The sequence below is a fragment of the Miniopterus natalensis genome, chromosome 15 (assembly GCF_054644295.1).
Source record: "Miniopterus natalensis isolate mMinNat1 chromosome 15, mMinNat1.hap1, whole genome shotgun sequence".
Classification (NCBI taxonomy): Eukaryota; Metazoa; Chordata; class Mammalia; order Chiroptera; family Miniopteridae; genus Miniopterus; species Miniopterus natalensis.
Genome location: NC_142095.1, coordinates 19,191,723 through 19,206,279, shown reverse-complemented (window position 1 = coordinate 19,206,279; position 14,557 = coordinate 19,191,723). Strand labels below are relative to the sequence as shown.

Here is a 14,557-nt window from a genome sequence, read left to right as displayed (position 1 = left end):
TGCAAAACCCAAACTCCCAGAGGTAAGAGTCACCTGCTTCATTATATCATCCTCATTGATTTAACTGTGTTTAATTAATTTAAATTACTTTATTGGATGGGTATAAATTCACATCCTTTCTACTCCAAGGGTGAGAGAGGAAGGGTAGAAGCAGATGAGCTAAAATGACAAAAAGAGTTTGCTCTGAATTTCAAGAAACTCATACTTAACAATCCAGAGGATATTTTACCTGTGGCTAACACTCACCTTAAAAAAGCATAGAAAGTCATCATTAACTATAAACTTAATTCATTTGCTTCACTCCTATAACTGCTAACAAATATCAAAGCAAAGCTGATAGACTGTAACGCAGCAAACCTGAAACGCATGGAGTTCCCATGAAAAGGGAGCACGAAAGCTCACAAGCTTCCTTCCAAAGGCGCCCAGTACCTTCATGAGCATCATTTTAAGACTACCTCAACTGCAGAAATGTTTACAGCAGTCATACGGCTCAAGTTCAAATGACCAACAAGACTAACATTCAGAATTACATTTTAAACTTGAATTAAAAAAAACAACTACCTAAAAATCTAGTTAGATCAGCACTTTAATTATACTAAGTCATGGAATGACCTCACACTGCGTTTGATGGCTTTAGACCACGTCTACGCAGTGACCACACAGGCAGCCCACGAAAAGCTGGTTCGTAGCACCTTTGCTTTTTTTTTTTTACCTGAAATTAGCTGAGCACTATCAAAAATGTTTGGTTTTACATTTAGAAACAGGGACAGTCTCTAGCTATAGTTTTAGGTGCTCTCCATCAAAATTCATTCTAAAAAATCAAGCACTCGTTTGAAAAACCCCTGGTGGTGTAACAGGCATCTCGGGGGGAGGGGGGAAAAGGTAAACCAGTGCCCCCAAACTGGTGAGAAAATCCTAACAAACAATAACCACTCAGCCTTTAGTTACAGGGAAGAGATTTCTATTCTTATTTTTGTAATTATTTTTACTCACTGCTCTTTGTTAATTTGTGTTATTTTTGTAATGAACAAAGTCTCGGGAAACTGCACTCTCATTTTTATTTGGGCAGCATGACCAAGGTTCCCACGCTAACGCTTACAGCCCATTCACCGAAGGCTCCTGGAGTCGCCGCCTTTCCTGTCCCTTGAACAGGGCACGCGGCCCTCGGCCCTCGGCCCTCGGGAGAATGCAGCTTCCAGGCTCGGAGCGCTCAGAAGGGGAAGCGAAAAATAAGCTGGCAGAGTCTTCTGCTGAGCTGTTTTTCCTTCCCTCTTCTCCCGGGGGAGGAAAAGTGTAAAGGCTCCGTTCAGATGAATCGGGCATATTTTTTAAAGTCACCAGTGGTCAAGCCCCTTTGCATTTCTGGCGGAGCCTCGCTTCCCATACCAGTTGCTTTCGGCGGCGGAGCCCCATCCAGCCTCAAACCAGGGCCGCCGTGAGGTCTCATTGTTTCACACCCGCTCTGCTAAGTACCTGCGAAAGGGGGCACTCCTTGGCCAACGAACTCTGGTTCATATCTTTCAGCAAGTCCTTCAGAGCATTCCTCACTGTGGTGTGCGACCATTGTTCAGGAGGCAGGTCTTCGAGTTTGGGGCAACTATTTGAGACATAGATTAGAAAGGGGATTATTACAAGATTGCATCCCGCTGCAAAACATTCCTTTAAGACAGACAGATTTCATTTTGCGCATCAAACAGATGCATCTGGAGATTGCTCTCGGTCTCCTGATTGTTCCGATTAGTTAATTACTTTATACAACACATCTGCTGTATCGATGCATGAATTATACATCAGCTGCCTGTGGTGGCTATTTTTTCATGTTACTTCTACCTTCCTGCTCGGATGCGCTTGGGAAGACAATTTAAGGTGTACTGCTTTCTCAGGAGCCATCGGGAGGAGCATTAACGTTATTAACCATTTTCCTTTCGTGACTCTGTTCATACGAATTGAAACAGTAAAAAAATATATAAATAAAGAAGAGCGCGGCAATAGTGAACAAGGCATTCTTTCACAAAATGTACACAGATGGCACTGTTCATGATATGCAAAAATATTTTTCTCTTAAGTAAACTTTATGTAAAATGCCTTCTTGTAATGCATCATTTAATTGACTAAATATAAAAAGTCTTGTCTTTTGATAACCTGCACAAACCTACAAATTTGGGGGGTGGGGGGGCTGCTTTTAAATTCTACACTGAAGTTAGGAAAATAAAGCAGAAAGGGAAAGGTGACAAAATCAGTTTTAATTAACCCTTCTGAAACACAGAGGAAATAAAAATTAAAGGTTGACCAGAGATGCTTTCATTAAAAAAAAAAAATCAGGCAAGCAGACCCTTTTCCCCTCGAACACTGTCCTGACTCACCTGTGTAACTGAATTTTCAATGTGACCACATGATACACGTCCTGAAGCATATCTGCTACCGTAGCATCAGGGGCATCTGTCACGTAAGACAGTGGAACTGGATTCCACTTTCCAACCTGGATTAGCCCTATTCCAGATAAAGAGAATATGTCACTAAACGTTGTACCCTTCAGATAAGATATCTGGTGGGTCTTTTTTTCCTTTCATGGCCCCCACCACGAGCAATATTGTTATTTCTGTTTGAATGACTCCCTTCCCTCCAAAAGGCAGGTCAATGAAAATATTCATAGCTTAGCTTTCCAAATTGTGAAATTATGTAAATGACTGTCGGGTTGTTTATTATTTTGGAAATCAAACCCCATCAATAAAACCTATGCAGAGGCCACGTTTCCCTAACTTAACAGGAAGTTCTAATAAGACATAGCTGAACCAGTTCTAAATGGCTTTACGATTTAGATAAGATTCTCTATTGCAAAGGGAATCAGCATTGAAAAATACTTTACAGCCCATAAAACCATCAGAAACAGAATAAAAGAAACAGAACTAGATATTCAGTCATAAATGCAAATTGACTCTCAACAGTCCATCTGCTCAAATACGCTCCTCACTTCCTTGTGGGTCCTCAGTGGAGCAGATTATTAAGGTCAATAAGCATACTAATGATTCAGCTGAAGTAATTTAAAAAAAAAAAATCTACCTCGACATTCCACATGAGCAAAATGTGTGTTAACTAAACCAAACTGAATTAAGCCAATTTTTTAAAGCCACAGTCTATAAGGAACCAATGTAATACACAGGCTACAGTTCTTTGAATAAAAATATTCAGTGCTTTCTCTGCAAGGTAAACAAAGGATGCCAAGCAATTTTTCCAGCCCCACATACGCATTATTTACCTTTGGCCTGGGCAGCAGAGCTGTGCGAATAACCCAGAGACAGCAATGCCATTTCTATCAGCTGGTTGAAAAGCATGTCCTTTCTCACCAACACAAATTCCGCATGCTCCTCCTTACAGTCATATTCAATGGCGTTTTCATAATGTTCCACCACGCAAAAAACCGGTAGCATGGTTCCTATCAGAGAGACAGAGAGAGAGAGATGCAAACCAACAATCTTCAGAAATACAGTCTGGGGGAGGAAAAAAACTAAGCCATGAAAATAAATCTTCACAACAGTGAGAGAAGGGGAGAGACTGTTTCCAGGCAGACAGGGCACAGACACACAGGCACACACACGCAAACATACACAGTCTTTTCTTCTGTAAAGTTGTAAGAGGAATACTTAAATAGAATGTGAACTTGGTCCTACAGTAAGTCAGGCTCTGCTTTCAGTAAAATTAGTTAGTGCAGAATTACCTTTCTGGTCAAATAGCAATGCTGACGAGAGGGAAGTAAGTGTCTTGTCTGATCTGTTGTGAATGGTATACAGTGTGCAAATGTACCTCACTACAATCATCTTCACGAGAACCAACTTCATGCTTCCTACAGGCTTTTGTTATATTAAATTTCTTGTTTGTGCCCAAACAAATTATCTTTGACTATAAAATTATTAGCCTTTTTCTTCCTTTTCAAAGATTTTACTTTAAAACGCTTACATAAAAGAAACACAAAACTTAACCAAAGTGATGCTCAAAATATATGATTTCAGTATATGCATAAAGTAGATAAATACGATTTATTTTCATGGCTACTCATTTAATCTACCTAAAAAAGATATCACAGTAACCATGTGTCTTTAAAATGAACGATCTTTTTAATAGTAAATGGGTGAACATGACAGAGAGACAAGGAACTTGGCCTCATCAGGACATGTTAGGATAAAGGAATCTGTGTAGATTTGGTGTTCTCTCTTTATTTACTTTAATCTAATGTAGTACCTCAGTAGCCAGATGATTAATACGCACAGGCCACGCCAGTGTTAGAAAAGAGGCTTCCGGAAACTGAAATCACGGAATGCTGTGGCACTCAAGGTGTTTACAGCGCACTGCCAGCCTTCCAGTGATGAACAGAAAGGGGTTAAAAGCAGATGCATCTGAACTGTACTGTGGCAAACTGCCAGGAGGGTATCATCTTTACCATAAATGATGACAAGGGTTACTCTAACAGGGCACCCAGGATCCTCAATTAGTCCTGTAACATTAATGCCTCTATAAGCTCTGCCCTCTGGACTCGCAGAATCCTACCAACTTCTGAGGATGTCTAGTGCATGCCAGCCAGAGCTAAAAAAAAAAAATTGGGATTTTCTACTAACACCGGAGATGCCCTTTAAAAATGCTCTATTCTGCGAACAAAAGCTGGCAGTAACACAGCTACATTTTTCTACATGTGCACCTTCACCAGGGCTTTAGTGAACTGTTCACAAGAGATGCTAGCTCTGAAAAACAAAAAAACAAAACAAAAAAACCTTTAGGTTTACTTAGAAAACTCACAAACTCATCCGGAGGTGCCCAACAGGCTAGGCATAAAAAACAAGCCGTAGAGCTTGCCAATATTCTTGTCATTCATTCAGCTGTTTTATACCAGAGAGAGAACCCGTCAGGGATCAGAAGACGACTTGGGGAGACCACAGCAAATATAGCACTATACAAACTGGTGATTTCTTTCTTGGCTTGAAGGCACTGTAGCAAAATCTCTTGAACAAGTAAACAAAAACATTCAACCCCTTTTTGTTAAGCCACATCTCAGCCACAATTTTTATCTAGCACCTGTCAAACAGAAACCATGCACAAAAATAAGATTAAAAAACAAAACACTAACACTAAAAGGCTTTCGTGATTTTGTTGTTTGAAATAAACAGAGAACCTTCTACAATTAAACTGCATTTTGAAATAAGTCCCTACCAATGCAATGCTTTAAGAAAAAAAAATCCTTTGAGCAGGAAGTGAAATTACTGTTCTCTGGTTTCCCCTCCTGGTCCTGATGTCTTCAAAGAGTTGGGTTAGTGTGACAAAAACACACGCATTGATTTTTCCCCTTAAAAGATGATACAGACTTGTTCTACTACATGCTGTTCCTTAGACCTATGACATAACTGTAGGTTTTACAAACTACTGAAATACAGTGCATGTATTTTCAACTTTATTCAGAGGTACCCTGTCGGTAACTAAAGGTGGCTAGTGATAAAGTGACAATGGTGTCATTTCATTCCAAACCTAGCTGCTAAACCTTCCAGCAAACTGTCACAGTTGCCCTCCCGATATTGGGAGTAATGCTAAACAGGAGCCTACTCTGAACTGTCTGATTATTTGTGCTAGTGTTTGGAGAGACTTCCAACTACAGCAACTTCATAACCTTCCAGCATTAAAGGGGGAGTGCACTGGTCACTGCTGGATGCTAAAAATACCACATGATTTAAACCTGGAGGCAGTCTTAGAAGCTTTTGCTGAAGGTTTATGAGCCTGTGTAAACAGCACGTCTGCCATAAGGAGCAGTGAAGTCTGTAGAATCCTTGTCTAAAACTGTCCTGGCATTAAAGTTTGCTGTGCAAATATCACATAATACCAGAGACAGCTGAAATCTCCTATTTAGGAATTTATGGAACTTATATGTTTGCAGGCGTCAGAAAGTCTTTTTTATAGAGCCCCAGTGCTTCACAGTACAATATTAATGCACTCTGTTTGAAAAGCCGTAATAAATTATATTTTTAATGCTCTTACCCTGGCTTTCTTAAGATGCATACATTCTTGGCAAACAATCAATAAATAGGGTAATCATGAGTAGAGGCCAAAGAATTTGCTGAAGTGCTGTTTTTCCATTTTTAATAGATAAAGATCTAACAATACGGACTGCTGTGTCTGTTCATTTCAGGATCAATATATTCTTTGTTTTCGCCAAACCAAGGAAAAAATAAATGATTGTATGATAAATGTTATGCATCAAACACAATGAAATTCCTCTGCCTTCTAACTTTGTCTACTTAATATTCTTAGTTGCTAAAAGATGGCATTTTTAATCCTTTGCTTAGCAAATGTAAGGAAAATCTGAATCCTGTACACATTTATTCAGAGACAAAATAAAGACCATTACGAGGCACACACATTGTAACCAGCACAGACACTGCTTTACATAAACAACAGTGCTGAACACGGTCAAAGTTGTTAAACTTCACGAGTTTAATATAAAATTGGTAGAAAGGACTCACAGTTACATGTCCTCCCCTCATAAACTTGCCTCAATCTGCCCTTCCTTTATCAAAAATACCCAATTATAGCAGAAATCAAAACCTAGAATCATCAGGTTTTTCATGGCTAAACAATACCTTCGCTCTTAAGAAAACAAACCACAAAAATGACATCACAAAACTTTTACATCGTATCACGTAAGATCTCCATGACCTCTGAAACTGCCTTTTACAATTAGCAATCTTATGAAAAAGTGAGGGTGGCACTCCCAACAATTTAAGTGTCTTCTTCTTAATCAGGGTGAGTTTAAGCAATAGCCACCTCCGTAGCCTCTACTACAAGAACAACTTATCAACGGAAGCCTCGGGTAGCTAAAGACCATTATGTTGAATTCAGTCCTTAGCATCCTCCATGCCCAATGATTCCAGCCTCTAGGAGAGGAAGATGCTCCACCCGAGCACAGAGCCTTCAGTTTCAAAATGTGCCCAACACTGCAGCCAGGGATGTAACTGACTTCACATCAGAGAGAGAATCAAGGAAAATAACCTACAAAGACATGGGTCTGCCTCTCCACACCCACACGAAGTGGCCTTGGGTAGACACAGGGCTCACAGCTTTCCAGGATTTGGCTCGGAAGTATTTACCTTTCCTAAGGTTGGTTTTCATCAGATGGCCCGAGTGTTTTAAAGGCACTCCCTGCATTTTTCCACCTGTACTCCCAAGCCTTCCTCTTCCTAGTGGGCTCCCGTTCTGCTCCAGGCGGGCAATCTTGGCTGGTGGACCCTTCGGATCGCTCACATTGTTAGACATTTCTGAATGTTCTTTCCCCTGAGTTGCCTCGTTCAAATGATCCATACTCAGTTACCCTCTAAAGATCACCTGCCAGAATTTAAAAAGAAGATGACATTAGAATTGGGTGGGTGGGAGTCTCTCTCTCTCTCCCCGTATTTGTATACATACATCATATAAATTTTTTACCCCTAGATTTCTCTTCACAAATATAAGGTATCTGTAAGATTACTCAGCTAGATATATAATATGATGCAGATGTTACTATGCTTCTAGATAACAGCATTCTTTGTCCATTCAAGGGAACAGATTCATTTGTGAAAACTGTACCAACACACATGAATAAAAGGTAATTGTGACCTACCAACAAAACTAAGCGGGGGAAAATGGGCTTACTTTTAAAACAATCACAAGTATAGCCAGAAAGAAACTAAGTTATATTTATAAAGTCCCAATTTTTAAAAATTAAAAACTCATTACAGAACAAACAGGAACACTTAAATTATCACAGTCCGAAATGTTCATTAAATTTGATGTAAATATTCATTAAACCTATATTTTTAACATATAGCTTTTATGAGAGGAAAAATGTATATATATTTTAAATAAATGTACATATTTTATAAAAAAATTTGTACATATATATGTATACACCACCCCAAAAGAAGGTAGCAAACATCTAATTTTTAAACTGCCCATTGGCTTTACAGGTTAATTTGTAGAAAAAGTTTTCTATTATGAAAGTTTCAAGAGTTACGTGACCTGTTAAAGGTCTAGTCAAGTCTTGGTGTGATTGGATCATTTTACCCCTAAACAAATGGATGTTAGTGGAGGAGTTCTTCAAATACTGAAGCATTAGGACTCATATGTTTTACAGTTAATATCTAGGAGTACATTGGTAATAGAATGCTCTTAATTTAAGTAGCAAAAAACCTGAAAATACTTTGTGATATAAGCATCAGATTCAAGTGCCAAACTGGCTTTTCAAAAAAAATCTTGATGATTTCTGTAAAACACAATCGCCAGTTTTTAAACACGATCTCAGTATGCAATGAAGTTAAACATCTTAACTTCAAAAAAACTTAGATAATTTTCAGTTGTACAGTGGACATCAATTTTCATTCAGTTTATAATAAAGCAATGAGTACAATATCCAAGTCACTTCTAAAATAGTTATAACGAGAGCTGATAAGAACAGGTGAGTGGAATTATGAACTTTCATAGTACTGAAAGTATTGGGCTTACCAATACTAAGGGGGAGGGATTATATTTAGGAAAATCAGATAGAATGTGATAATTACTACTTTCTTCCAGCTGTCTAGTAATTTGACATCTCTTGTACTTTTAAAAAATTATTATACTGGAGAAGCTATTTAGACCCAATTTATTGAAAGCCAGCTTATATTAGCATGGCTTTCCTATAAGCATATTTTTCTTCTGTTTAACTATAGATTACTTTGTCCATTATAATCAAGAAAAGAGGTGAATGGGGAGGAGGGAGCAATGGTAATCTGTAGGCTTAAAAGCAACCTTAAGAATGCCAATTGAGGAACTCTAAAGTTTGAGAAATAATGGCCATTTATCCTTGTACTCCAGGGTGGCACGCTGAGAACTAAAGGTTTACCGTTGATCGAGGTCCCATCTGTTTTTGGTTATGAGGTTCATTAACAATAAATGTGCCTCTTTTAACCACTTTTTATCAAGATTACTCTCCTCCATTATATTAAACTAAAGCCAAAATTAGAGAGCGATGATTATTAACTTATTCAAAACACTCTTTATAATGTTACATATGGATTATAATACAGAGCTGCTTTTTCTGAAATTAGTTGCCTTACCCTAGAGCAGAAAATGAATTTCAAAACATAAATACTTAAACGGTGGGGCAATTTAAGAAGAAAAAAAAAAAAGAGGAAGAAAAAAAAGTAGATAACAGCATCAAAGTTAATGCTACAAAACATATTAAGTAGTCATGAGGCTTAGGAGCATTATAAAGTACACAGCAAATGAAACTGATAATGTAGTTAATGCACTGATAATCAAAACATCATATAGGTCATGCAAAATTGTCCTTCCAATATACCCACCTATAAGCATCTATTAAACAATCAGTCATCTTGTAAAAAGCTTTACATTATAAAGCAAAATTACATGCACATAAAACACCCAATTTACTCATTTCAACTCTATGCCCAAGGCTCAAGTTCACCAAACCTCAGTTTGGAAACGCACAGAGCAGTCTCCACTGGGCCTGCTGGGCTGACAGCACAGGACCTAACTACGGTCTCAACAGATGCCAGGCTGAAGAGTTTTCTTCTGAGTTACACATTTTTAAAATCCATTTTCGTGGAACGTCCGGTTGGCACACAGAAAGCAGGCTGCTTTCTGAAAAACCCCATTTCCCTGTCCATAAACTAAGTCCGCACGTGATAATTACTGAATAAAACAGCGAATTCAGACACAGCCATTATTTCCCTTTAAAAGAAAAAGCAAAGCACGAAATTCCGGTTTCAAGAACCTATTTCTCGGCAATGTGGGATCCTTCTCAACGAGTTCCTGGCTGGACGGCCTCCCTCGCCCCCACAGAACCCCATAATCCCATTTTCAGAGACTGTGCCCTTATCCATTCCATATGGCCGGCACGATCCAGGCCAAGCTTTCACTGTGACCTTTTAAAGAGACAAAGAAGCAAAGTACTATCTAGAAACAGAAACACTGCAGTTTTACTGAGTGAAATTAGCAAAACCGACCTGAAACTCACCACTTCAAAACTTGACAGCATATAAATAACAAAAACAAAGGAGATTTCCTTTGCAGCCCGGGTTCTTGAAGAGAAGTTCAAGACTGATGTTTTCTGTCCCTTTTTTTTTTTTTTAATTAAAAAAAAAAAAAAAAAAAAAAGCAGCAGACCTGAAGGCGACTTCCCCTGAAATTGTATTATTTTCCCTTCCCCTACCCCCGCCCCCCTAAGCGGGGGAAGGGCAGAAATAAGCGTCTAGAAGAGTAGCCATGGAGGTGGGGGTGGGAGGGGGAGTGTTTAAAAAAAAAAAAAAATCACAATTCGAAAAACAACGTATATGGTTTGTAAAATATCTAACCTCAGAGAACGGGGTTTTCGATGGGGGAGGAGGGGAGAGTGGGAAGGAGGGAGGGCGAAGATAAAATTGATCTGACAAGTGATTCGTTGGGGGGAAGAATCGTAAAAACAAAGCAAAACCCGTTACGAGCTGTGCACTGGTGGAGCTGGGAAGGCGAGGTGGTGGTGACTGAGGATTCTCTCCAACAGAAAAAGGGGGGAAATTCACTGCGGACAGGTCTCCAGGAAGGGGCAAGGGCTCCCCTCGCTGTGCCCCCGCCCTCGGCCCGCCCGGGGTTGCGGTGCGAGGACAGAAAGTCTACTTCTGGCTGTCACTTGGCAGGATCCTTCTCCGGTGACCCCCGAGAGCGCAGGACGCCAAGGCCGCCTCGCTCCCCTCCCACCGCCCCCGCCGCCCTCCCCCCGACAATTGCGACTGATACCAACAAACCTTAAACTTTCTTCCCACAGCCTCGCACCCTCCCCGAGGGCAGCGGCCGGGGGACGGCGCGGGTGGGGGGTAGGAGGTCGCGGAAAAAGCCCCGGGAAGGCACTGAAATGCCACTTTTGAGTCGGCCCTCGCTGACGACAGCCGCGAGGACCCTCTCCCTGCCCATTGACGCGGGGCTGCGAGCGTCTGGGGAGCCCAGGGAGTGAGTGAAGGGGAGAGAGAGGGTTTTGGGGGGAGGGAGAGAAGAGGGGGAAAGAATCAGAAGGCACCCCCAGTCACCGCCGCCGCCTCGGCGGCGACAAACTCCCCGCCCCCTCCCCCCCCAAAAAAAGTCGCCGCGCTCTCACTCAGCCGGAGTCCGAGGTAAACAACAAGCACCACAATGGCACTAGGACTTAGGGGGAGGAGAGACCCAGAAACCCCGGCCAAACTGATGAGGAGTTTCCCAAAATGCAAGACGGGGGCGGGAGGGGGGTGGGAAGCGTCCTCGGGAGTCGCCCCGGCGCCCCGCTCGGTCCCCGGGCGGGCTGGAGGGCGGCAGCGGCTGCCGCTGTCGCGCCGAGGCCGGCGGCGGCCGGGTGGCCCTGGAGAGGTGTGTGTGCGCGCCCGAGTGTGTGCGTGTGAGCGCGAGTCCCCGGACGGGGCTGCTGCTCGCGCTCTCCCCCTCGCTCGCTCGCTCGCGCTCTCCCCCTCGCTGCCGCCTCGGCCCCCATTAAATTATGAGTTGACTCATCCCGGCCGCTGTCGCCGCCGCCGCCGTGCCCCGCCGGGCTCCGCGCGTCCGCCCGGGCTGCAGCCCTCCGCGCCGCTGCTCCTGCTGCCGCCGCTGCTGCCGCCGCCGCCGCTGTGGCTGCCTCTTCTTCCTCCTCCTCATTTTAATACAAAATCACCCCGCTCGCAGCCCCAGCCCCGAGCACGCAGCCTCCTCCCGGCCGCCCGCCGCCGCCCCGAGCCCTTCCCCAGCGGGGCCGGCTCATCCGCCGCGTCCGGGGAGCGGGAGCGAGCGAGAAAGTGGCGGCGGCGGCGGCGGCGGAGGAGGAGGAGGAGCGGGGAGGGAGAGGAGGAGGAAGGGGGTGCGGAGCGGAGGAGGAAGGCGGCGGGGGGGCGGGGGGGCAGGGTGCAAGGAGCGGGCGGAGAAGGGATGGGGATTAAAACCCGGGCTGGAGGGCCGGGATCGGGGGAGGGGGCGGGGGCGGCGAGTTAAAAAGCGGAGAGACAAGTAACTAGTGAATGAGTGAGCGCAGGGGAGGGGGGAGCGCACGGTTTCCGGCCTCGGGCGCGCAAGAATTTGTAATGAGCTTGATTAGAGTGAGGCGGCCCGACATTTATTACACACAATACCCAGAATAACAGGGCGCCGCGCGAGGGCTCGCGCTGGCCGCCGCCGGGCGCGCCGGGGAGGGCGCGGGGCGGGGCGGGGGCGGCGGCGCGGGGGCTTCCCGGGCAGCGGCCGCCGCGCCGCGCCGCGCCGCGCGGGGAGGGGCGCGCGGGGAGGGGAGCGCGCGGCGCGCGGGCGGCTGGGGCAGGTGTGCGAGCGGGAGCCGAGGGGAGGAGGGCGGGGCTGGCGGCGGCGGGGGGGGGGCTCTGAAAGTGCGGGGGAGGAGGGGGCGAGGGCCGGGGGAAAGCTAACCACCCACCCACACGCCACAAAAGCCACAAAAAGGAATACGCCGGGAGCGTCGCGGGCTGGCACCCCAGGACCGGGCGAGGCGGGGAGGGCGCCCGGCCCCGCGGGAGGAGGGCCGGCGCCGGAGTCGGGGTAGAGTCGGAGGTAGGGGTACTTCAGCAAGTGGCGGGGGGGGGGGGGGGCGGTCGGGAGGGCGCGCTCCCCCGGGGCGCGCGGCGGGGCGGCGGGGTTCGCCGGGGAGCCGAGGCCGGCAGCCTTGAAACGCTCTCGCGAATCTGTATCCTCAAAGAGGGTGAGTCCTAAAGTATTGCCAGAGCCCACGTTAGAGCCACGGGAGCGAGAGCTTTCTCTCCGAGTCAGGGGGAGGTTCAAAACTCCCTCGCTTCTGAGCCACAGAACACGTTGGAGGAAGAAGTACGTGGTCCACGGTGGCCGAGTTCAACAGAATTGGGGTCACTTAATAAAAGAGAGCTGACTTGTTATTAATAAGGGAAAGATGCCACCATCCTTAAACTAATTTCACACCTGCGAAAGACAAGAAAGTTTGGGTGGGTAAATACTGTGCATCTGCTGTTGCAATAAATACTTCTGCAATCTAGGCGAAGTTACCCAGTTGGATAAATGGTCATTAAGCACATGAGTATGATCCTCTTATTTAGATACTCTATTAAATGCAATTCCTATAAAAATGAAGACCAGTACAATCTCATCCAAAATAGAGAGAGATGCAGTGTTTATGGCTTAGGTTTGAGCACTAACGTCTCAGTCCCTGAAGGCAGTTAATCATTAAACAAAAACAAAAATGTTGCAAGAATTATTTTTCAGAATCTACTAATAGGGAAAAGAAAAAAAAAATCTGTCAGATAAACATTTTGTTACTCATAAAAAAGCAACAAGTTAACACAAGCACTGAGATAAGAGGAAAATATGCTAATTAACCTCTTTAAAGCTACCAATACACACTTAGAGACACTGTTTACACTAGAAATCTAAGAAAAGCAGAAGGTAAAGCTGAAGATAAAGCATAGGAAATAATGGCCTCCTAGGGAGGACAAGTTTAGGAGAGACACAATGAAAATATATCACTCTAATGGCACCCAAGTTTCACCCACAAACTGGAAGGGTTAGTCGAAATTGAGGAAGGCAACCATGAATCTTGGCACATACAAAGCCAAGCCTCGAGCAAAAGAAAGAACATGTGATGATAAAACACAGCATCACAAACAGGAAAAAACCCAAATGAGATCAAATTTTTAAAAGTTGAAAGTGGGGAAATATGGAGAAGAATGTTTTAATTAAAGTATAAGAAATATAATAAATAAGGAAATATTTAAAAGAAAAACAGCAGTGAATTATCTCTATGACAATGATTTTTGCAACATGATAGATTAAGTTAGGAATTTCCAAGATGTATATTTTAATAGTTGCTTCAAACTGGTGATGCCTGACATGTTTTCCTGCCTGGTATTCAGTAGGGACAGGGCATTCTAGTGTCACACTGCACAAATTTACAAGAATAGCAACATAAAAAATTTAAGAGAAATTATAGACTCCAAAAATAAAAAATAAAAATTTCCATGCAACTTCACCTGAAGTTGAGTGTTTTTAAAAGAGGAAAAGAAAGTTTTTAAACAAAAACAAATTTTGAGCAAAGATAAGACTAAAAAAAGGGTTACTGAAAATACCAATATTAAGACACTGGAATAAAATATTGTAAATACATTTATCCCATTATTTACACAATAAATAAGACAAAAAGATTCCTGATTGCCTTAGCCTCCTAACGATTTAGCCAATGCTAATGTAAGGTGGGAATTAAAATAATAATCTTTAAATGTGAATAGCATCTTTTATCCAGGAATTACAAACTAATTCTCAAACACAAGACATAGAAGTATGTAGTAAGGATGGATATGGACTTGGAAAAAGTGATAAACAGAAAAATGAGGTTTAAAAACACCTAATAATGACTTTATTATCAATAATGATACAGTACAGTTATGAATCTATTAATCACATGTACATACTAATTTCCCCTCAAGACCATCCTTTATTTTAGAACTATATGATTGTAAGAAAGGACATAAGTAAAGTGATACACAGAGGTTTATGCCCTCCAAGTCATATAATACAA

At 43.3% G+C, this 14,557-nt stretch overlaps 1 protein-coding gene across 1 annotated transcript in view; it reads right to left on the bottom strand.

Moving 5' to 3' along the window:
* SATB1 (SATB homeobox 1) overlaps positions 1–11,294 on the bottom strand; it is a 75,234-nt gene extending 63,940 nt beyond the window's left edge. Inside the window, exons 1-5 of the mRNA XM_087824923.1 lie at positions 10,031–11,294; positions 7,125–7,359; positions 3,257–3,433; positions 2,364–2,490; positions 1,474–1,597 (exon numbers count right to left, since the gene is read on the bottom strand). Of these exons, the coding sequence (XP_087681049.1) occupies positions 1,474–1,597; positions 2,364–2,490; positions 3,257–3,433; positions 7,125–7,335 (639 nt within the window). The 5' untranslated portion in view covers positions 7,336–7,359; positions 10,031–11,294. The remainder of the gene's footprint in view (positions 1–1,473; positions 1,598–2,363; positions 2,491–3,256; positions 3,434–7,124; positions 7,360–10,030) is intronic.
* Between the last annotated feature and the right edge of the window lie 3,263 nt (positions 11,295–14,557).